This window comes from Nelumbo nucifera, chromosome 1 (assembly GCF_055504915.1).
Source record: "Nelumbo nucifera cultivar China Antique chromosome 1, China Antique-T2T, whole genome shotgun sequence".
NCBI classification, from domain to species: Eukaryota; Viridiplantae; Streptophyta; class Magnoliopsida; order Proteales; family Nelumbonaceae; genus Nelumbo; species Nelumbo nucifera.
Genome location: NC_142649.1, coordinates 59,788,733 through 59,814,020, shown reverse-complemented (window position 1 = coordinate 59,814,020; position 25,288 = coordinate 59,788,733). Strand labels below are relative to the sequence as shown.

Genomic DNA, 25,288 nt, shown 5'->3' with positions numbered 1-25,288 from the left:
TTGACCCAAAAGAGGGAGGGAAAAAAAGGGGTTTTTATAGTTCAGTCCACCCCTAGGATTAAGGGCAAGTGAACGGATGCTTATGCTGTTCTATCATTTTAATATGTATTGACTAAAATGCCCTCATTGGCTAAGGGCAACGACTTGAAATTTGTTGGCATCTCTAAAAATGTCGGGCCTGAGGCCCAGCTCCTGATTTTGAAATAGGTCACCCCAATGGTACTTTCTTAGTTGTTCATAATCAGGCAAACCGTTTTAAAATCGGATAAGACCGGACGATTGAACCGTTTGACTTAGGAACCAGTCATATTTCTGGATCTATTTTTAGATTGAACCATTTAAAAAAAAAATGTTGATTTGGTCAGAAAACAGTCGAATCGTTACACTGTTCAACCCAAGCAACAGTTTACGGTTTATTAACATAGAAAAAAAAAAAAAAAAAAGGAGATTCAGAGATGGGGGAGGGACTAAGAGTCTAAGACATGAACTCATCAATGGGATCTAAAAGAGAGAGAGAGGGAGCAAGATCTCAGATCTAAGATCTGAGAAAGAGAGAAACAAGCTAGATCTTAGATCTGAGATCAGAGAAAGGTCATCGTCGCTGTCTCCATCGTTGTGATCAGTAAATGCCTCCTCCTTTTTTCCTTCTTTTCTTTCTATTTTTCTTTCCTTCCCTCCTTCCTTTCCTTTTATTTCCTTTCTTTCTTGGCTGCTCAGTCAACAACCATCCTAGAACTAGCTCTCTTTTCTCATAAAAGAAGAGAAATAGAAGTATAGAACCCTAAACCCTAATATTCTAAAGGTCAAACCACTTGAACCGTTTGACCCAAATGGTCAAACCACTAGCCCAAAAATCGATGGTCAAACCACTTCTCTAGCTTGTCAAATCTTGTGGCGATTGAAGCAAATATTCCCCGTACCTCCTCCATCATCCGCTCTTGGGTAGCCATCGGGGATCCCATCTCACCTTTAATCTGTGAGAGGCCTCGCTCATGATTAGGATCCATCGTTGGCTCTAATACCTCCTTGTTACGAGCTACCATAACTGAATGTGTGACTGGTCTCTACAGGAGAGCAAACTATCCGAAATAGGTTACCGGAGAGTCTACAAGAGGATGTTCTCAGTTCGTCTTCCCTATCTTGGCAAGAAGGTAACCAATATTTCTAGGTTAGTTCAAGGCAACTCAGAAAAAGCCTCCCAAATTAAGATAAGTTAAATGTTAGATAATGATGATGTTCATTCAAAGAAAATAAGAGTATTTGACGAGTTACACCCCCACAACCGAAAACTAGGGCTGTTCATAGGTCGGGTTGGGTCAATTTACTAAGGTTTTTCCAACCGACCCGACCTGGTCAAGTTACCTGAGATGGAAACCGAAACCAACCTGATCGGTTTGAGTTGGTTTGGGTCGGTTTCGGCTCTAAGTTCATTCATGCCCCCCATGGTCTATGTGCTTGTGTGGTGCAAATTTGGGTTGTCAATGCGAGAATGACAAATTGATAAATGATAAGCATATGGGATTAGAGATTAGTTTCACCTAGAAAACTAAAATCATGAATTTCAAACATTATATCAAGTTGTATGCACCACACAAAGGATTATGAACAACTTAGTTAAGTAGGAACTAAGTCATTTCGATTCGAATCGGTTTCGGTTTTCACAAAAGAAAACCAAAACCGACCCAAACCATTGGTTTATGAATTTGTACAACCCGAAACCAACTGGTGCTGATGAAAACCCGACTAACTCAGGTTGGGTCGGTCCAGATTGGTCGGGTTGGGCCTTCTTATGAACAGCCCTACCGAAAACAGCTCCAAAATAGAAACTAGCTCCTACTAACAAGAGAAAGTGGCGAGAAAGTCGCCCTAGGCATCTACAATTTGAAAGTTAACGTAAAAATGATAACAATGAACCTAACAACTTTGACTGGCCTTCCCTTGGAGTCGTTAGAATGTTCGTGGGCCCATGCAAGGCTTGCATGTTATCCACGTTCATAGTAGGCTCGTAACAAATAATTAGTAAGAAACATAATAATTTAAAACCCAAAACACTTTTAAGCCCCAAAGCACAAAACCTAAAATTAGGGCTTTGTGCTTTTGAATTTTAAAAGCACAAGCCCTAAAGCTTATCTGAACTCAACCTTGATCATCAAACAAACGAAAATCAGAGACCCATGATTGGTAGATGAAGACCATATTCTGAGTTTTACACTTTACCAAAAAGATCATATTCTTAGTTAAAAGGTGTTATATATACATCAGTTAACAAAAAACTAGCAGCCCATTCAACTACGGTAACAACCATAGAATGTACATAATATCAGAAACCGTCAGGAAGAAATTGATATCAGACCTCCCAATCCTGCATGTCAACTAGATATTGAGGTAAACAGGAATAAATTAGAGCAACAAGATTATGCTTGTTACTACAGAAATGAAAAGAAGAAATGAAGTTGTGGACCTACAGCAATGAAAAGAAAAAAAAAAAAAAAAAATCAAGTGGTCTGGAGTCTGGACTTCTGAGGCCAAGGCGGCATTATATAACAATTAGTAAAGATATATACTGCAAAAAGTGGCTTGATCACCAATCTGAACAAATCAAATCATAGGCTGGCTAGGCTGAAAGATCAACCCCTCTGGATGACATGTGACCAATTGCATTAATCAGCCATTAAGAAGAAAGCAGGTTTAATAATATGGTCATTTTATGAGCTTTCAAAAACAAACAAGGAGTCTTCCATGTGACTAAATGGTTGGGTAAAAACATGACCTATTTGTTCCTTTCTATAGACCAGCTTTTTGCCATGGAGCAAATTTCAGAACCAAAAACTGCTTACATAGCGATGATATGCCCACTGTCTGAGGGTGCCCAACCCTTGTGGTCCACAATAGCCCTATCCCATTCACAACAGGATTCCCTTAAAGCAAAATCTCTGCACACACTGAAAGCATGGGAATCCAGCTGCACATTGGGAACATCTCCCCCATGAATTTAACATCATGTACAGGAGCTATTCCTAATGTGTGGTCGGTATGCTATGTGAACAGAGTTTTTGCTTGCAGGAGATCCAGGCTCATCCCATTCACCAGATGGGAAGCCTCTGGATCAGCCATATGCGCATGCTTGCGGTCCACATTAGCCCTGCCCCATCTTTCTATCGGAGTTCAACCCAATTAAAAGTAGTTGTCAGAATTTATAATTTGATAATCTAAAAAGCCATGCATCAACAAGAAGGGTTTTCTTTAGCACATGCAAGGTGGCTTCCAAAATTTATTTGGGTGAGGAAAAGAATTCAGGGAAACCCCTTCAGCCCCAAATTAATTCGACACATGAAAGTTTCCTTGGTCTTTTAGGGATCTCTAAACAACTTGCCTAGAAAACTTATGTGTGTTTTGTTGCATGTGTATGTGTAAACCAAAAATGTACTTTCACAAGTTCAACTTCTTATCCTTCATGGAAGTATATTGATGCCCGGTTACATGCCCGTCCCAGGGATGTTCTGATGGATGCAGTGCCATTGATTGAAGGAGCAAATTGTAGGTTCATCTGATCAAGCCAAAAGGATCATTTTCACAAAGACCTTGTGTATTATAGCAACAGAGATGTGTGACACAGATCCTTTATCCCTCAAGAAATGTCATCAAATATAAATTCAAAAGGCCAAAAAGATGGGCCTGACAAGGTTAGAAAATCAGGACAGCTTACCTGGACCAGTACAAGTAACGGATTTACTTTGAGTGTCTAAGGTTAGCTAATTTGTACACAACATCCTTCATAGGTTCCTCTATATTTTGTCTTTTGCCCTGGGAGAAACAAAAGCAGAAGAGAAGCATTGTAATATGTTTTTTTAATTGATAAAACATTGTAGTATGTTTATTCATTAAAAGAAAACCATTGTAGTATGTTCAAGCATGAATTAAGATAATAAGATCCAAAAGGGAATGGAAAAGGGCAAAAAGGAAATAATGGAGAGTTCATATAGGCCGTCTACCTTCTCTCCATGATCAACTCTGATGTAGTTCCAATAAGATGACACAGATGACAAGCAATTATACAAAAGCAGTGCCATGCGGTGTTGCAATTAAGGTTTCAACGTATAATGAATTTCCCCACTAAATATTTAACTTAAGACCTTTGGTCGAATTCTTCCTAGCTATTTAATTATCTTTATATCCTAATTTCAATATAACTCTGCTTGTACCAGTAGTTTTTCCTACCTCCATGCCCTAATGAAATGGTTCAAATTCATCAAGTTCAATTCTGTATCGATACAACACCTGTTGCAACCATCCCAAAATATTTTTCCAGCCATTCAAAAACCTAGGATACTTGACACCATAAGATGTGCTGACTATCATCAGTCTACAAGGTTTAAAATGTAGGTGTTGATGGAAATGTCAGAAATATCATATTGAAATATTGTAAAAACTATAGACATGGTAGAAACATTATAAAATATGTAAAAATATAGAATGATATTTTATGAAATGATAAAAAAGCACAACTTTTTAAATTATTATCTTGTTTCAAAACATTAAACAGAGCTAAGAAACTAAGGTTATAGACAATAATATGTTGTGAAGTTGTACTGTAAAACTTAAGATTCAAAACTGCATGATAGAATGAATGCAAATAAAATTGAACTCAAAAAAATGGAAATGATTCTAGTAGATCAATCAAATAATCTATTATACAAACCAAAACTAATATTAGTAGAAAACCTTATGTGCTGATTTCGGCCAAGCTTCTTGTGAAGGAAGAGTAGAAAGTTGGGGATTTCAGCAAGAGACAGGAAAGGGAAGAAAAAAAAGGAGAAGGTCGACTAGGATAGATTTACTTAACCCTAGCCGCCAGCTCCTCATTCTATTTATAATTAACTTAAGTATGAGATATTACAAAGATGCCCTTAGTAGGGCGGCAACTCAACTTAAGTGATTACAGCTCTTTAAAAAATAAAAACTAATGGGCCCAAGGCCCAACAACATCTTAATTTAAAAGGAAATAAACTAAACACAAGTCGGCCCACTCAACACTCCCCCTCAAGTTGGGAGTAGATGTCATACATCCCCAACTTGCGTAGATCATGCTCCAGCTTGTTCTTTGCAACGCCTTTTGTGAGGACATCAGCAAGCTGCAGATCAGAAGAAATGTATGGAAGACAAACTTCTCCAGAAGTTACCCTTTCTCTGATAAAATGTCTATCTACTTCAATGTGCTTAGTTCGGTCATGCTGAACTGGATTATGAGCAATATTAATTGCTGCCTGGTTATCGCAGTATAACATCATAGGTTCTTCTGCCTGAACACCGATTTCTTCCAATAGAGAACGGATCCAGAGAAGTTCTGAAACTCCATGCGCCATGGCCCTATATTCGGCTTCTGCACTTGATCTTGCCACAACTGTTTGCTTTTTACTCTTCCATGAGACTAGGTTGCCCCCAACTAGGGTGCACACTCCTGAAGTTGATCTTCTGTCATCGAGGCATCCAGCCCAGTCCGCATCTGTATAGGTCTCTAGCTTGAGCTATCCATGATCAGTAAACAATATGCCTCTGCCTAGATGTCCCTTCAGATAAGCAAGGATCCTATCAACTGCCTTCCAGTGCTGGTCTCGTGGAGCATGCATGTATTGGCTCACTACACTTACTGCATAGGAGATGTCCAGTCTTGTCATGCACAAGTATAGTAGCCGACCCACAAGTCTTTGGTACCTCCCAAGGTCCTTTACTGGTTCACCTTCTGATGCACTGATTCTATGGTTCTGATCAATGGGGGTGCTAGCTGCCTTTGTTCCAAGTTTCCCTGTTTCTTGGAGAAGGTCCAAGACATACTTCCTTTGAGAGATAAAAATTCCATGTTTCGATCTTGCAACTTCAATGCCTAAGAAGTATCTCAGTTCTCCAAGGTCCTTAATCTCAAATTCCTTGTGCAGGTTCCTCTTCAGACTATCAATCTCACTCAGATCATTTCCAGTGACAACAATATCATCCACATAAACAATTAGGATTGACACCAAGGATCCCCTACGCTTCACAAACAAGGTGTGATCAGATTGAGTTTGAGTGTAGCCAAAAACAATCAGGGCCTTTCTGAATCTGTCGAACCATGCTCTAGGGGATTGTTTCAAGCCATATAGTGACTTCTTCAGCTTGCATACCTTTCCCTCTTTAGCATTATCATAAAAACCAGCTGGAAGATCCATATACACCTCTTCTTGCAGATCCCCATTTAGGAAAGCATTTTTCACATCCAGTTGAAACAAGGGCCAAGAGTACGAGGCAGCAAGAGAAAGGAGTATCCGAACAGAGGTCATCTTTGCAACTGGTGCAAAGGTCTCTAGATAATCATTGCCATAGGTTTGTGTGTATCCTTTTGCAACAAGTCTTGCCTTGTACCTCTCTATGCTTCCATCTGCCTTATACTTTACTATGTAAACCCATCTGCATCCAACTGTCTCCTTGCCTTCTGGTAGGTCCACAATCTCCCATGTCTGATTCTTAATCAAAACCTCCATCACTTCTTGCATAGCTGCCTTCCACTCAAGTTTGGAGAGAGCCTCACTAACACCCTTGGGTATAGACACGGAATCAAGAGAAGAGAGAAAAGCACGGTAGGAAGGAGAAAATCCACTGTAGGATAAGTATTGTGATATGCAATGAGCAGTGCACTTCCTCTTCCCTTTTCTAAGAGCAATAGGGAGATCAAGGTTATCTATAACAGTGTTAGTGGGACCAATGGGAACTGAAATAGTAGAGGGATCAAGAGGAATACCTGGATCTGTATCAGCCGAATCTGGAGTCTCCAAGGGATCGACAGGAAGTGGTGTGAGTTCTGCTGTAGTGGAATCAACCTCCTTATGAAGTCTCTGCCGTGAGTAATACTGTGAGACGGAACGCAAAGGGGGGGGGGGGGGGCAAGGTAGGTGACATCGGATGGTTGTCAAGCACAGTAGTAGGCACAGGAACTGGAACTGGGAGAGGGATAGACTGTTGACTTACTTCCCCAAAACACTCCCCCTAAGAAGGATTCCTTGAGAAGAAGTATGTAGATTCGAAAAAGGTGATGTCCATAGTAACAAACCGGTTCCCAGAGACTAGATCATAGCAGTGGTACCCTTTCTGATTCTCTGCATATCCAAGGAAGACACATTTCTTTGCCTTGGGATCAAGCTTCGAACGGTAAGGACCAAGAATATGCGCAAAGCAGACACACCCAAACACCCTTAGAGGAATATGAAACATCTCCCCCTGAGGAAAAAGAAGGCTGAATGGAGTGTTGAATCCAAGTATACGAGAAGGCATCCTGTTAATTAGATACACTGTCGTGAGAACAGCATCACCCCAAAAACGAACCGGAATTGTCGCTGTGATCATCATGCTTCTTGCCGTCTCAACAATGTGTCTGTTCTCTCTCTGCAACATCATTCTACTGTGGACTGTAGGAGCAACTACTCTGATGGACAACACCATACTCCAACAGATACGAGGCAAGATGTCTCTCAAAATATTCCCTAGCATTGTCAGATCTGAACATCTTGATTCTAGTTCCAAACTGTGTTAATACCATCTGATGGAATTGTCTCACCAAGGATGGTACCTCATCACGTGATTTCATCAAGTAAATCCAGGAATATCGAGAGAAATCATCCACAAACAGGAGAAAATAGCGATAGCCGCCCATAGAGGGAACATGATAAGGGCCCCACACATCCGAATGAATAACATCAAAAAGAGAAGAACATCTTTTATTACTTGGTTTAAAAGAGTGTCTACAATGCTTTCCAAGTTCACAACCTTCACACTTCAACCTTGACAGACTCACAAACTCAAACAGTTTTGGAAACAAAGAACTTAAAGAAGAAAAAGACAAATGGCCCAGACGATTATGCCAAAGTATAATCTGATCCACAAGTTTTGACTCACTGTCCTTGCAAACATGATGACTTTGGTGACTTGGAAGAGTATCCAGGAGGTAGATTCCATTCACTTCACGACCACTCCCAATCATCCTCTTTGAATCCAGATCCTGCAAAATACAATGTCCAGGAGAAAAAATTACTGAGTAGTTTAGATTCTTAGTCAAACTACTAACAGATAACAAGTTGGTGCTCAATCTAGGAACGTGGAGGACAGAGGGTAAACAAATGGAATCATTAATCTTGACAGATCCCTTCCCAGCAATAGGAACATGGGATCCATCAGCTGTGGAGACCCTATCTCTACCAGAACTGAGTTGGTAAGAGGAGAAAATGGTGGAGCAATGGGTCATGTGCTCTGAGGCTCTAGAGTCTATAATCCAAGGAGATCTCTCCTTACCTGAAGCAGAAACATAGTTTGCAGTGACATGTGGACTACCTATGTGGGCAAGGGAGGTAGAGTGAGTTCCACCTGTGCTACCTGTACCTTGTTGTCCGGTTGCGGCTGAATTGGAACTAGTTGTATCCCTCTGATTCAGAAGTAACCCAAACCTCTCAAGCTCGGCCCTTACTGCAGCAGCTGCAACAGACTCCAAGGCAGCTGTAGTAGGGGGGGCCGGAGTGTCACCAGTAACTGCCATATGTGCATTTCCTTTCTTATTCTTCAATCTGGTCGGCACAAGATGTGGGTGAAGCTTCCAGCAAGTATCTCTTGTATGCTTCGGTTTCTTACAGTAGTCACAGACTAAGTCCCTTTTGTCTTCCTTCTTGTTCTCATTGCCATTCTGTTTAGGTTTCACAGCACTTACCATAGCAGACTGATCAGACATGAGATTCTTCATCATTACATCCCTCCTGCACTCCTCTCCTGACACGAATGCATATGCTTGGGATAGAGTGACACTGTCCCTGGAAAGAAGATGTTGTCGTGCAATGTCATACTCAGGGTTAAGGCCAGCAAGGAATTCGAACACCCTATACTTCTCTAAGTGTCTTTGATAGGTAGTTGCATCCTTGGTGGTTTCCCAAGCAAAGGTCTCTAGATGATCAATCTCCTGCCACAGGGTCTTGAGGACTGAAAAATAAGCTGCAACAGATCTATCTCCCTGCCTAGTAGCAATAATCTGATTTCTTAGTTGATAAGCCCTAGCAACATTCTCCTTTTGTGAATAGGTCTCTGCCACCCCATCCCATATCTCCTTAGCAGTGTTTGCCCATAAAAAGTTTTTACTTATATGTGACAACATAGAATTGCACAACCATGTCATTACCATATAATTTTCTTGCACCCACCGGGAGTTGCCAGTTTCGGGTTTTACCTCTTCACCAGTAATATATCCCAATTTTCCACGAGCCCCAATGGCCATCTTTGCAGATTGGGACCATTCCAAGTAATTTGTACCATCCAGCCTAACTGTAGTAATGGTTCCGGCTCCGAAGGGGTCTCCAGCACCCACCGGGAGTTGCCAGTTTCGGGTTTTACCTCTTCACCAGTAATATATCCCAATTTTCCACGAGCCCCAATGGCCATCTTTGCAAATTGAGACCATTCCAAGTAATTTGTACCATCCAGCCTAACTATAGTAATGGTTCCGGCTCCGAAGGGGTCTCCAGCACCTACTCTCACTGGTCTCATTTCATTCCCGGGCTTATATTCAACTCTGTGTCCCTCCATGTGTCTCAAAGAGGAACAGAAAACAACTAAAAAATGCAACAAGAATAAATAGAATACCTTCTGGAACCAACGACACTCCTTTGGTTTCATGGACTTTCTTCCCACGAAAGATTCCTTTTCGGTGGGATGGGGAGAAGAAAGAGAAGAAGCAACCGCCCTCTCTAGAGGCCTCCAAACCACATGGAACTTGAATCGCCCCTTACAAAAAACCCAGAGGAACCCTAAAAAAATAGGGCGCCACTACCTAGGTCAAAATTGAAGAGTCCAACAAAACCAGGACTCTTCCCCTTTCTCCAGTTTTTCCTGATTCTGATGAGAAACCCTAGACCAGCTACAGGGCATACAGATCCACCAAGAAAATCCAAAAACCGGGCTTACCTGAAAGCTTCGATCAGCCTCTTAAATCTCCATGCAGTCGGCTGCAGGAACGAATCTCTTCAAGAACCTTCAACCCGCTCTGATACCAAGTAGAAAACCTTATGTGCTGATTTCGGCCAAGCTTCTTGTGAAGGAAGAGTAGAAAGTTGGGGATTTCAACAAGAGACAGAGGAAAGGGAAGAAAAAAAAGGAGAAGGTCGACTAGGATAGATTTACTTAACCCTAGCCGCCAGCCCCTCATTCTATTTATAATTAACTTAAGTATGAGATATTACAAAGATGCCCTTAGTAGGGCGGCAACTCAACCAAGTAATTACAGCTCTTTAAAAAATAAAAACTAATGGGCCCAAGGCCCAACAACTTTTTAATTTAAAAAGAAATAAACTAAACACAAGTCGGCCCACTCAACAAACTTTATATTTGAAATGAATATTCAGCTGGCTAAAAGTGGTAATATGCACATTAGGTAGGTAATAACATTGCTATTCCACATATCTGCAATATTGTCACTAAATTATGTTTTTTTATACAATAGGGAGAAGATTAACACCAGAAGGGGAGAGCCCTACCTGCTACATTTGTTGGTTCGGCTGTTATTAGTGTTTAAGTTGGTCTTATTTGTGTCTTATGTTCTTAGTTATTGGGCCTAAACCTGTTTAATGTTTTAATTGTTTTATTTGTCTAGGTGCCTTACCACTAATCAGGGGCATTCTAGTCCGTTCATGTAATATTATTTTATAATCATCTAGATAAACTTGTTGGGCCGGCTGAAGAGTTGAAGCCGCCTCTCTCAGATCTTCTCTTCTTCTTCCTCTCCCTCTTCTTCGACTGCTGTAATCCAGCAAACATGGTATCAGAGCAAGGTTCATTTGTCTGATTACAGCCGCCACCTTTTGGCCCTTCTCTTTTTTTTCTTTCTTTTCCTTTCTCTCTTCTGTCTTGGTCGCTGTGAAGAAACCCTAGGGCTAACCGTAGAGCACAGCAAGGTCTGTATCTAGGGTTTCCCTTGGTTGTAGGGCCCAAGGGGAGTTTGTTCCAGAAATTGATGCCCTACTAGACACCTTACAACAGGTAGTAGCCATTCGGCTGCTAAGAGAGATCTGTGTGGGGGATTCCCCTGAAGGAGGGCCAACACATCTAGGTGGAAGGGCTGACTTCAACAGTCCTAGTTCGGTTCGTACAGTTGGTCACAGTCTACTACAGCAGAAATCAAAGTCCAGTCCAGTCCAGAAGAGTTCTGCACTGTACAGAAGTGGAGTGTTCTTGGTTTCAGTTCTGTTACAAGGGGTTTTCAGGCCTGCAACAGCTTCGGTAAGTCTGAAATTGTGCTCCTTGCACTGAGTTTTTCAATTGTGATCATTGTAAGAGGAAGGAGATGTCTTCAATATCAGGGGAAGTGTCTTCTAGGGATAATAGACCTGGCGGGAGGTCTCCTAATCTGGAAAATCCAAAACTGCACAGCTTGCAGATCACCAGTGTACTGTTAGATGAATATAATTTCAGAGAATGGTCTGTTTCAGCCATGCTCTTCATTACTTCCCGGGATCTTACGGGTTATCTAGATGAACATAAGAAGGAACCTGCAGTGGGTAGTGCGGAGTGTGCAGTATGGCGTAGGGAAAATGCTACTGTTATGTCCTGGTTGCTTGCTTCAATGACTTCAAGAGTGGCCAGGACTGTTCAACACTTTCCGACTGCTGCTAAGATTTGGGAGAAAGTCTCTAAAACTTATGGACAAAGAAAGAACAATGCCAGAATTTATAGGCTGAACCAAGACATTGTTGCATTGAGACAAGGAGACATGACAGTTGCAACATATTTTGCAACCCTAGAAGGATTATGGGAAGAACTCAATCACCACCTTATTCTTGATTGGGAGAATGCAAAAGACAATGAGAGGCATGATAAACAAATTGAGGAGGGTAGAGCCTTTAAGTTCTTGGCTGGCTTAGACCCAATGTTTGAGAGCATAAGGTCTCAAATTTTGGGAAGGGATGAACTGCCAGATTTACATCATGTCTATTATCTAGTAAGGAACGAAGAGGTTAGGAGGAAAGAGATGCAAGTTGACACTCAAACACAACCAGCCGAAGAGCCTGTTGAACATTCAGCCCTAATTTCTTCAAACCAAAAGGGGAGCAAGCATTCAGACAAGAGGCATCTTAAGTGCTCTCATTGTGGTGGTGAAAGGCATGTAAAGAGACTTGTTGGGTTCTTTATCCTCATATGAAATCAGTTGCTTTAAGGAAAGACAGGAAGCCCCAGAAGAATCAAACAGCAAGTGGGAATCATGTTACTAGTCACAGTGGTGATAGCTCGAAGAACACATCTATAGCCGCATCTTCTCCCATGGGACAGACTGCTAATTTCCCCACATCCGAATCCTTGGGTTTCACTGCTGATGAGGTAGAGGTCCTTAGCCGGGCCTTAACCCGTCTAAGGACTAATTCTCTTGCTTCCACCTCTCTTGCCAAATCAGGTATTGTCTCTGCTTATAGTACAACTAGTTCTATTGACTCTACTTCTTGGATTATTGATTCTGGTGCCACTGACCACATGACACACATGTCCTCTTTATTTTCTTCTTACCAATTGATGTCTGGCCAAGATAAGATGAGGGTTGTTGATGGTTCCCTCTCCACCATCTCGAGGAAAGGGGGAGTTGACCTAAGCAAGAACCTCTCTCTTAAATCTGTTCTACATGTTCCCAATCTTACTTCCAATCTCTTATCTGTTTCGAAGCTTACCAAGAATTTAAACCGTAGTGTAACTTTCTTTCCTACTCATTGTGTCTTTCAGGACAGATTCACGAAGAGAACGATTGGGAGCGGTCATGAGTGTGGTCTCTACTATTTTGATGCGGACATAAGTTCGGCCTTACAATCATCTGCAACTAGTAGTCAGAATAATGAGGAGTCAATAGTTAGGTTACACTTGTGGCATGCTAGGCTAGGTCATTTACCTTTTTCATCATTGCAAAGGTTGTTTCCTGAACTATTTAAGGGTATTTCGAGTCAAAGTTTAGTTTGTGAAGTGGTCAGTTGTCAAAACAATGTAGAACCCTTTATCCAATTTCTAGTAATGAAATTCAAGCTCCTTTTGATTTGGTCCATTCTGATGTTTGGGGCCCTTCACCCCTTGTTTCTATGGATGGCTTTCGTTACTTTATCAATTTTATTGATCACTATTCACGATGCACATGGATCTGCTTGTTAAAAGGACGTGATGAAGTGCCACGGATAACCATGGCATTTTGTAAAATGATTGAGACTCAATTTGACAAGAAGATTAAGCAATTCCGTTCAAACAATGTTGCGGAATATTTTGAAAGGTCCTTAAACCTGTTCATGGAGGATGCTGGCATGATACATCAATCATCTTGTGCTAGTACCCCTCAATAGAATGGGGTTGTTGAGCGCAAAAATAGAAACTTATTGGAGACCGCTCGAGCTTTATTATTTTAGCACAAGGTGCCCAAGCACTACTGATCTCAAGCTGTCCTTACCGCATCATATCTGATAAATCGGATGCCATCCAAGGTGTTGGGTATGAAAACCCCTTTCTCTGTCATTTGCCCTAATCTTCCAGATTTTGCTCTTCCACCTAGAGTCTTTGGTTGTGTGTGCTTTATACATGTTAAGGACCCGAAGAAGTCCAAGTTGGATCCTAGGTCTATGAAAGGAATCTTTCTAGGGTATTCTCCTACCCAAAAAGGTTACAAGTGTTATGATCCCATCACCAAGAAGAAGTATATCACAAAAGATGTGGTATTTTTTAGTCTCACTCCTATTTTCATTCTTCCCAGAATCCTCTTTAGGGGGAGACTAGTGGGATGGAAGAGGATTCTTCTTTGGATTCTCCTTCCCCCTTTTGTTTTGTGCCTCTCTCTGCCTCGGGCCTTCCATCCTCTCCTCCCAATCCTCTTAGTTGTAGCATCCTGGGTGAACCTAGTGAGACTCCCATTACTCCTGTTACCACTCTTGATGTTGCAGATGTAACTAGAGACACCAGTAAGCAACAAAAAGATATAAGAATCACCTACAACAGAAGGAAAAAAGACCCTCCAACTCATGGCAGCAATCAATCGAACTCAGATCAATCTGCCTCGGCAACTTCAGGTAATCCTATCACTCATACTTCTGATTTGGATCTCCTTATTGCTCTTCGTAAGTCTACCCGCTATTGTACTATCCGACACCCCATTGCTGAATTTGTCTCTTACTCATGTTTATCTCCTCGTTATTATTCCTTTGTGTTTGCTCTCTCCTCAGAGCATGTTCCTACTAGGTACTCAAAAGCAGTGTCTGATCCAAGATGGAAAGAGGCTATGAATGAGGAAATGAAAGCAAAGACTTGGGAATTAGTGGATCTACCAGAAGGGAAGAGCAATGTAGGATGCAAGTGGGTGTTCATTGTAAAGCATAGGGAGGACGGGTCCATTGAAAGATTCAAGGCCACTTGTGGCAAAGGGGTTTACTCAAAAGGAAGGGATTGACTACAAAGAGACCTTTGCTCCAGTTGCGAAGCTCAACACAATTCGGGTCTTATTGTCATTGGCTGCAAATTTCTCATGGGAACTACATCAATTGGATGTAAAAAATGCTTTTCTAAATGGTGATCTACGTGAAGAAGTATTTATGGATCCTCCACCAGGTTATGGCTTTGATGGGAAAGTATGTAAACTGAGGAAAGCATTATAAGACCTTAAGCAGTCTCCTCGGGCTTGGTTTGAGAGACTTTGTGGGGCCATGAAAAGAATGGGATACACTCAAAGTGGTGCAGATCATACTTTGTTCATAAGGAAACAAAATAGCCAACTTACGGTGTTAATCGTCTGTGGATGATATGGTGATTACAAGGGATGATCTGGAAGAGATAAAAAGATTAAAGGAGTTCTTGGCTTCTGAGTTTGAGATCAAAGACTTGGGCCATCTGAGATACTTCCTTGGAATTGAAGTTGCTAGATCAAAAGAGGGCATCTATATATGTTAGCGGAAGTATGTCCTTGACCTACTAGGGGAGACAGGTATGATGGGGTGTAGACCAGCAGATACTCCAATAGAGCAGAACCATGGTCTACAGGAATCAGTTGGAGAGGACTACCTTGATAGAGAAAGATACCAAAAACTGGTAAGCAAGCTGATATATCTGTCTCTCACTCGACCGGATATTGCTTATGTTGTACATGTAGTCAGCCAGTTCATGCTCTCCAAAAATTCCTCATATGAGAGCAATGGAAAGAATTCTCAAGTACTTGAAGACTTGCCAAGGAAAAGGAATTATGTTCAAAAAACACAACAAAATTGAAATTGAAGCGTATACTAATGCAGATTGGGCTGGCTCTATTGGGGATAGGAAGTCTACTTCTGGGTATTGCACGTTTGTTGGAGGAAATCTGGTTACATGGTGAAGTAAAAAGCAGAATGTGGTAGCCAGATCGAGTACAGAGGCTGAATATCGAGCTATGGCCCATGGTGTTGCAGAACTACTGTGGCTTAGAACTCTCCTTGGTGAGCTCGGGGTAAAGGTCGAGTGTCCTCTCAGGCTGTACTGTGACAACAAGGCTGCCATCAACATTGCAAATAATCCAGTGCAACATAATAGGACGAAGCACATTGAGATTGACTGGCACTTCGTTAGAGAAAGAATTATCTCAGGAGAACTCTGCATTCCTTGTACTCCTTCTGAGATGCAGATTGCAGACGTGTTAACTAAAGGACTAGCTTCAACGAAGTTCTCAGACTTACTTGGCAAGCTAAACATGATTGACATCCATGCTTAGCTTGTGGGGGAGTGTTGGTTCGGCTATTATTAGTGTTTAAGTTGGTCTTATTTGTGTCTTATGTTCTTAGTTATTGGGCCTTAGTTATTGGGCCTAAACCTGTTTAATGTTTTAATTGTTTTATTTGTCTAGGTGCCCCATCACTAATCAGGGGCATTCTAGTCCGTTCATGTAATATTATTTTATAATCATCTATATAAACTTGTTGGGCCGGCTGAAGAGTTGAAGTCGCCTCTCTCAGATCTTCTTCTCTTCTTCTTCCTCTCCCTCTTCTTCGACTGCTGTAATCCAGCAAACAGCATTCACATCTAGGAATAGGACAACATACAAAAGATTGAGCTTATATGACAATTGTGCATGCATGTTATAATACTATCTCTTGTACTCCACATAGTGCTAGTATTGTTCATTGGGGAATATGTCAACTTCAGTAAAATTTTTGTGTTGCTACCCATGGAAATGGAAAACATGTCATGGAAATATTAGGAAATTTAGGGGCATTCTAAACCATGCAGTCTAGCACCTTTTTTTATAAGCATCAGTGAGTATATTTCAAAAACAAAGAAAAAGGTAGATCCCCTACATCCATTCACCATATGGACAAAGGGTGCAAATGAATATTTATCAGAAAAAAGGTGCAAATGAAAACCAATAACATCACATCATTTAAGCCTTGTCCCAAATATATGGGAATGAGAGAGAGAGAGAGCCATTACCAAATGTTTTTTTTTTTTTTTTGAGAAAAAGTTAACTTTATTCAAAAAGAAGAGGTACATGAGGCAGTGTACACGACAGGTAAAACTCTCAGAAAATTACAAAGGCATAGAGCTATCACTAAAAAGAGAATCCCTGTGAACACCAGATTTAGCTAGATTATCAGCTTCAGAGTTTAGCTCCCTCGGAACCCATACTACATGGGCATTTAAAGAACCCATACTACATGGCCATTACCAAATGTTGGTCCAAGCTATCTAGGGTCTTGGGAGGACCGGAGTAGACTGGGTGCAATCCTAACCTTTGGCATATATGGCCCCGAGTACAATTCAAACCTCCCGTCCCCATCTCTACCTTACCATCTGCATAGAATTTGCTGATCTAGGAATACATTGGAACAAGTTCTTCAACCTGGCAGTCAACAAACTAGCTTCTGTATTTTGATAATTGATACCATCTTGGCTCACCCTTTGTTCACCATAAGCCTTTGGTCAATTTGGTACCACACAGGCTCACTCAAGCTGCAAAACTGATTGCATAATTAATTATAGGAACCTAATCTATCTTGGCTTATACTGATAACCCCAAAAATGAAATGGTACTGGATGCAAACTTCACAGCACCTATTTCTTAAGAAAAATGCATGCTAGCTTGTATAGCATTCAAGGAGTAATGCATAGTGCAATACTAGAAGGCTTCTCTACATGGGAATTCAATATGGATTCAGAATTCTGAAAGTGATGAATTATTACTTGTTTCCTGTGATTTATCAGCCCAAATAATGTATATCCATACTCTTGCGTTTAGCTTGTACTAATCAGAAGTAGAGTAGCAGAACTAAGAGATTTGGAGAAACATAATAGAGAAGGGAAAGGCCCTAAACTGCAGGGTCCCTATGAACCACCACTATTGAGAATTACTCACCAAGTGATGTAGAAATGACTAGGCCCTACAGGAGCTAGGTGCACCAAGAGCATATAGAAATGAATGGAGATGAACTGCAGATTTAAGAGAGTTTCTTGGAGATATTTAATATGTGCAAATTGACCTATAAAAATTTCTATATCAAGTTTGGCAATCTATCAATTTCTCTTCAGGAATGAAATTTTTGGAAAAACCAAGAAAGTAGGTCTAAGAATGAAATTTTTCTTTGAAATTTAGGATAAAGGATCACAAGGGGCAACCAGTTTTCTAGGATTCTGGCTTCCACATAGGTTCTGCACAAAAGGACTGGTAGAGATTCACTTTATTAGCATTTATATATTCTGTTTATACTGTTTTTTTAATAGGAGACGGTAACTTTCATTAAATAGAAAATCAGGAATTACAAACTGTCACCTAAAGAAGGACAAGGTGACCCCAGAAACAAAAATCAAGTTACAACACAGCCCAAAACAAAGACTCTCTATTCACCCCTTGCTTTGCTAGTAAGTCGGCTAAAGCATTTGCTGACCTCCTAGTCCAATTAACAACTACACCCAGCTCCCTTGTAAGGCTCGATAATTCTCTTACAGCTTGTCTTAGGGACCAAGTTCCCAAATTATTTGTTTGCACCCACCCTACTACTAACTTTGAGTCTCCCTCCACTTCTAACTGTTGCATAACCAATTGCTTATCCAATGCCCCTGAAGGAGGGCCAACACTTCTACTATAAGGGAGTCCCCCACACCTATTGGACCGGAGTACATAGCTAGGATTCTTCCTCCCTCATTTCTAAACACACCCCTTATTCCAGATGGTCCAGGGTTCCCCACAAAGATGCCATCAAAGTTTAATTTCACAGTACATTGTAAAGGAGGGGACCAAGCTGCTTGTAAGGTAGAACAAGATACCGAAGACCCTGCTATTATACTCCACCCTGTAGTCAAGTCATCTATAGAAGTCCTTGAACAAATCTACAGTTTTCAGCCAATGTACAGCCTTGATGGTGACCCCTTCAATAAGTTCACGAGCTGATTTTTCCTTTCCTTGGAAAATCCTATTATTTCTCTCTTCCCAAACTGCCCACAGGATATCTGCCCTTGTTGTTCTCCACATCACCCTTCCCTTCTTTGGTTATCGAAAGAAGCTAGGGCCAAAGAGATCATCTACACTTGAGGCTGAGGGAGAGTTCCACCTGCAATCAAAGAGAGAGGAGAACCAATCCCATAAAAGAGTAACAAAGGGACAAGAAATTAATAGATGATTTGTCGTCTCACCATTCTTCAAGCAAAGGCTATAGACATGTCAGTTTACTAATGTCATTTGGGAATGGTGTACTTTGTTTGGGTGCTGGTGGACCCCCCCCCCCTTCGAATGTACAAAGCTTATTCACTTCTATGCCGATTTGGCCAACAAAAAGGGCTAAGATTATGTGATGGTGTATGAGGGCTGCAGTCTGTTGGACTATTTTGGAGGAGAGAAATTCACAGATCTTCCCCAATAAGGAGAGAAGTTTGGAATCAACATTGGAGGTCATCCATATTAGGGTTATACACTGGCTGAAAACCTTGGCTCTGTTTGCAGAATTCTCAGTTGATGAGTTGCAAAGAAATGGAAGGAGATAGCAGAACTTGCTCCAATAAAGAAGGCCCCAAACTCTTGTTGGCTCCCTCCACCTCATGGCTTTACTAAACTGAACTTTGATGGCAGCAGCATGGGTAATCCAGGGCCATCCGGAATAGGAGGAGTAATAAGAGATGAACAAGGGAATTTGTTGGCTATGTTTTCTGGACCAGTAGGGGTGGGAGATTCTTTGAGGGCTGAGATACTTGCAGCTCTTGAAGGGGTACAAAGGATTAAGGATATGCATATTAACAAGCTGATCATAGAAGGAGATTCTGAAGTGGTGGTAAACTGGATAAAAGAGGATAACTCTAGACTTTGGAATTACAGCAATGAAAATAGGAAATTTAAATGGCTGACTAAGGACATGGAAATTCAATACAAATGGGTAAAAAGAAGTGCGAACTCATTGGCAGATGGTCTAGCTAGACAAGGGGTGAACAGAAATTCTATATTTTAGGCTGTATTGTAATTGTTTTTTGGCATTCAATGGTTGTTCTCGAGAGCTAAGATTGTTTAGCTCCCTTGCTCTATAACTTTTCATAATATTAATGCAATTCACAGTTATTGATAAAAAAAAAAGGTTATAGACATGTGGAGACAAGCAAAGCACTTCTAAGGTATTAATTTTTTGGAGAACCACTTCCTAACAGAAAGCCCTTACCTTTGGAGGCACCTGAGCACTCCAGACTTCTTTTACAGGAAAGGGTGTAATCAGATTTGTAGGGGGCAACAAGCATTGAAGGAGGAACAAGAAAAACAGCCTAAAGAAGTTCCAGTCCAAATTTTACTATCAGGACAAGAAAGGTCCAAGAAGATTGAACTGAGAAGAGAAAACAGATCATCTACCAATCCCCTTCTGAGTCCCTCAAGGCTCTCCTTAGCCCTAGATCCCAAGAATCCTCAGAGACATGAAAAGAAGAAATAACTCAAAAATTTTTTCAAAAGAGAATAGATGATCGGAAAACTATCCTAAAGGGGAGAGTCTCCAATCCAAGTGTCCTCCCAAAAAAGTACCTTATTACCCAAACAAGCATCATACATTATGAAAGTTGAGAACGCAGGCAATACACCAACAATGTCCTTCCACGGGGAGGAGCAAGAAGCCCTAGGGTCGACCTCAACATCCCATCCATTTGTTGTCATTCCGTGAACACTTCTTATAACCTTGTGCCATAAATTTTCTTGCTCCTTGGGGAATCTCCACAACCATTTGCCTAACAATGCTGTATTTCTTAATCTAATATTTCTGATCCCTAATCCCCCTTTGTCTTTCTTTCTACACACCACTTCCCACTTTACCCTATGATCCTTTTTAGAACCACCAAAATCCCAAAGAAAATCTCTCATTATTTTTTTTAACCTGGTTTGCAATCTTAACAAGCATCTTGAAGGTAGACAAAAAGTACAACACCAAGTTTGCTAGTGTTGACTTAACTAAAGTGATTCTACCCCCTAAGGTAATGTAGTTCCTTTTCGAACTCGCTAATCTCTTAGAAAATCTCTCTAGCACTGGGTACCAAAAGCTTTCTGATCTTGAGTTTCCCCCCAACAGTAAACCTAGGTAGTTCAAAAGCCAATCACTTACCTCACAACCTAAAGATCTAGCCAAAGATGCCACCTCTGCTTCTTTCCTATTGACTCCAGCTAAAGTTTTAATCCAATTTACCCTCAGGTTGGAGACCTTTTCAAAATTCTCTACCAACACCTTTAGGTTTTCCATCTCCTCTTGGTCTCCTTCACAAAAGAGAATCAAGTCATCAGCAAATTGAAGATGGGTAACAACTATTTCCTCCCTCCCTACACTCCACCCTCTAAGCAAATTTCTAGCACCAGCTCTAGTGATCTAAGCACTCCCTACATCCACTATAAGAGTGAAAAGGAAAGGGGAAAGAGGGTCCCCTTGTCTTAGACCTCTCTTTGCAGGGAAAAAATCTTTGGCTACCCCATTTACCAGGATGGAATAGTGGCAAGACAAGTTACAAACCTTAACCCAATTACACCATCTCTCTCCAAAACCTCTAATTCTCAACACTTCAAACAAAAAACCCCAACCCACCAAATCATAGGCCTTTTCCAAGTCGAGTTTGCAAATCAGCTCCTTTTCTCCTTGCCTTTTTCTGTAATCCACACATTCATTGGCAATAAGGATCTGCTCAACAATTTGTCTTCCTGACACAAATGCTCCTTGGTTTGGGGAAATCAGGGATGGTAGCACCTTTTTTATTCTCTCTGCTAAAACCTTTGAGATTACCTTATACATAATACCAATTAGGCTTATGGGCCTAAAATCCTTTGGCTGACTTGCATTTGCCTTTTAGGAATCAAGGCTATAAATGTAGCATTGGCTCCTGAATTGAACTTACCTCTCTCAAAGAACTCACATAAAACCTACAATAAGTCACCACTCACCACCTATAATGTCCCAACAATCTTGGTAAAAGGCCACCGTGAAACCATCTGGGCCTAAGGTTTTAGATCTTTCCATTGATAACACAATATTTTTTATTTCTTGGATCTCAAAATTCTTTTCTAGTGCAACCATCAGATCTCTGTTACCCGGTTGCCAATCAAAGTCAGGGAGTTCTTCTCTCTCTCTTCTTGGGCTGTCATAAATGGATTTAGTGTTCCACAAAGGCTCTTGCTATTTCCTCCTCTCCTGCAATCACTTCTCCATTCCAATCCAGTCGCTCCACAACATTCTCTCTTTCTGCCATTATTTAGGGTATGAAAGTATTCGGTATTCCCATATCCCTCCTTAAGCCATTTACACCTAGCTTTTTGTCTCCAACTTACCTCCTTTTTCCTAATGATTTCCTCCAATTCATGTTTCAACTTCCAACGATCTTTCCTCTCTTGTACTATCAGCCTTCTCTCTACCTCACCTACATCAATTCTTGAATCCTGTTGGAAATCCAATCCTTTCTTTCTTCCACTTTCCTAAATTCCTCCTTATTCCAAGCTTTGATTCTAGCTCTCAGAGCCTGTAGTTTTTTATAGAACCTATATCCTTTCCACTTGGTCTTCTTCCCACCACAGTTGTACCTTTTTTACAAAATCAAGATGAAGCAACTACATGTTCTCAAACCGGGAAGGACAAAGTCCCCCTCCTAAGTTTTCTTTGGATAACCTAACTAGACAATGATCTGAGGTAGGTCTAGGGAGAGCCCTTACTACAAATCCTCTCCAAGCAGATTCTCGGTCTAAAGAGAATTAAGAATCTATCTAGTTTACAACACAAGGGTTCTTCTTGGAAATTGGACCACGTGTAGTTTGCCTGCAACATGGGTAGCTCTCTAAACTCAAAAGAGTGCTTGAAATTTCTCATGCTAGAGGTAACCTTATGGTTTGGATTGGTGGTTTCATTTAGGAACCTAATGACATAAAAATCACCCCCCGAGCACCATGAGCCATCCTAAAGACCCCTGATGGCTGCCAACTCCTCCCAAAACTCACCCCTTTCCCTATACGAATTAGGCCAATAAACATTGGTTAAGGCCCACTCAAATCCATCCTCTTTCCTTCTTAACTTAATTATAACTGTAAAGTTGCCAATCAGTTCTTCAGTACACTCCGGCTCCTCATTCTTCCAAATTGTAATGATGCCTCCTGATGCTCCCCAAGATTGTGCAAATGCCCAGCTTAATCCTCTAACTAACCATGCACTCCTTGCCCATCTTCTGTCCACCTCTTGCAATTTTGATTCTTGGATTAACACAATGGTTGGCTTCTCTTTCCTAAGGACTTCCCTAATTACACTCCTTTTCCTTGAGCTCCCTAGACCCCTTGCATTCCAGCTGAGTATCTTCATGGAACAATAGAACTACTAAAAACCAAAAGATTCACCTTATTTTAACCCAACTTTCTTTCCTTCCTCCCTGTACCTCCTCTTTCATAATACACTACACATCCTAATCTCTCCACTTTGCTCAGCCTCTTTTTTCTTCTTCTAGATGCCTCTCCCTCCACCTTGTTTGGAGTTTTTGTCTGATCTACTTATTGTTCTTTTTTCTAGTTTTTCTTTTTGCCTTTTTAGCTCCAGCATCACTTTTACTAATCACTATTAGCTCCCATATTCTGTTTATACTATTTTTATGCTTTTTTTATGAATAATAATAAGTTTATTGATTCAAAAGCGAATTAGAGTGAGTTCATACATCATCCCAATGAGAGGCGCGAGCTGCAGCCCCTCCTTGAAACTTACAAGTAAACTAGGAAAGAAAAACAAGAATCACAACTGAGCCCAAAATAATTCTTCCCTATTTACCCCTTGCTTAGCTAACACATCTGACAAGGTATTTGCTGATCTCCCCACCCACTGTACAGTGACCAAAATATTCCTTGTCAACCAACTAAATTTCTTCATTTCATTCTTGTATCGCCACATAGCCTCTTCAGAATTTTTCAACCAACCCACCACCACTTTGGAATCCCCCTCGATTATTAGGTGTTGTACCCCCAGCTGGTTTGCAAATTGGACCCCTTGTACAGCAGCTAAAAGTTTTGTCCTGATGGAATTCCCAATTCCCAAGGGACCTGAGTAGAGCAACAAAATCTCTCCCTTCTCATTTCTCAAAGCACCCCCCACTCCGGATAATCCTGGATTACCCATGCTGCTTCCAACAAAGTTCAACTTTATTGAGCCTTCGGGTGGAGGAGACCAGCTTGTAATTGATTTGTCCTTTAGAGATGAACACCTTGCTACTGCTGACCAATTTCTCCAAATGTCAGTAAAGGAGAATTGATGAAAGATTTCCAAGGTCTTCAGCCAATGTATTGCCCTGTTTAACACACAGTCTTTCAAATCTTGGTTGTTCCTTTCCTTATCTTGAAAAATTCTAAGATTCCTTTCTTCCCAAAGAGTCCAAGTCAAGGCAGCACGAGCACATCTCCACATAATTCTCCCTATTTTTGTAGGCCAATAAAAGGTAGAATGGTTGAAGAGCATGTGAACTTCTGCTGGTAGACTCCAACTACCTCCAAACAACGAAAGTAGCCAAGCCCAAAGGTCTACAGAAAAAGGACAAAATACTAATAGATGGTAACAATCCTCACCGTGAGCTCTACAGAGGATACACCAATTAGGAGAAATACAGAGAAAAGGTCTTCTCTTTTGTAGGTTGTCTAAAGTGTCTACTTTCCCATGAAAAGCTTCCCAACAAAAAGCCATAATTTTTGGGGGAACTGGCCTACACCAAATTTCTTTTGACGGAAAGGGTTGGTGAGTAGAAAGTTGAGAGATGGACTTGAAGAAAGAAGCACAAGTGAAGGTTTCATTGGGTCTAGGAGTCCAAACCCTCTTATCTAGCTTGGAGGAATCCAAACAAACCTGATTAAGACAACCAAGCAAAATAGAAAGAGACTCAATGTCAGCATCCCTAAGTCCTCTACGAAACCCAAAATCCCAAGTAGGATCTAAGGGTGTTCCCAAAGGTGAGACAAATTTTGAGACCACCTCTTTTTTGTACAAAGAAATAGAAAAAAGCGAAGGGAACTGTTAAGAGTGAGCCGAATAGGGGTAGTTTAGTAATCTCATGTCAGTTAAGTACTTTGCTTATGTGGCTGTTTTATTAGAGTACTCTGCCCCACACTTAAGTGAGGGCAATTTAGTCTTTGTAAGTGTAATTAGAACCTAATAAACATAAGGGAGTCGACTGAATGGTAGACTAATCAGTTTCGACTAAACCCTCCTGTTCTCTCTTTCTCGTCTTCTTCCTCATCTTCTTCTTCCTTCTTCACTGGTTCGGATTACTGTAGCTGCTCCAAAACATGGTATCAGAGCGAGGTTTCTGACCTGCTTCCGCTTGCAAAGCATCTCAGCTGTGTTCGTGACACCCTCTTCTTCGTTTCTGGTTAGTTAATGGAGAGAGCTGGTTCGCCCTAGGTCTGAGATATCATAGTTCGTTGCTCTCTGCTGCGCACAGTTTTCTTCATCAAGGAAGGTGATTTCAGCAGTGAATGGTTGGCTGATACTCTCAAAGGAAGGTTGGTTATTTAGTCCTTTTGTGTTGCTGGTATTTCTGGGTAGGAACCCTTCAAGAATCAGTTAGTACCGATTAGAACCTAGAGAACTAGGTTCATTGTTGCCCTAAGAAGGGCTGTGTGTGCAGTAGCCGAATGGTGTAGGGCTGCTGTGAGTTGTTAAGTGGTGTTAGGGCTGCTGTAGGTGGCCGAGTGGTGTAAGGTGGAATGCAGTGACCTTGCCAAGCTCCTTGTGGTCGTGTAATGCCCTCTTAAGTGTGTTAAACAAATCTGAACTGGGTGTAGCAGTTTGACTAT

General features: G+C 41.1%; 1 protein-coding gene across 4 annotated transcripts in view; it reads right to left on the bottom strand.

Moving 5' to 3' along the window:
- Positions 1–2,156: 2,156 nt before the first annotated feature.
- Positions 2,157–25,288, bottom strand: part of LOC104589806 (DNA-directed RNA polymerases IV and V subunit 4) — a 45,523-nt gene continuing 22,391 nt past the window's right edge. For 2 of the 4 annotated variants that reach the window (XM_010248244.3, XM_088899245.1), the window contains exons 11-12: positions 3,707–3,804; positions 2,157–2,362 (exon numbers count right to left, since the gene is read on the bottom strand). In XM_010248244.3, the coding sequence (XP_010246546.1) occupies positions 3,730–3,804 (75 nt within the window). In that variant the 3' untranslated portion in view covers positions 2,157–2,362; positions 3,707–3,729. Of the gene's footprint in view, positions 2,374–3,237; positions 3,548–3,706; positions 3,805–25,288 lie in introns of those variants that run through there. The other 2 variants (XM_010248242.3, XM_010248245.3) reach the window with 2 other exon arrangements.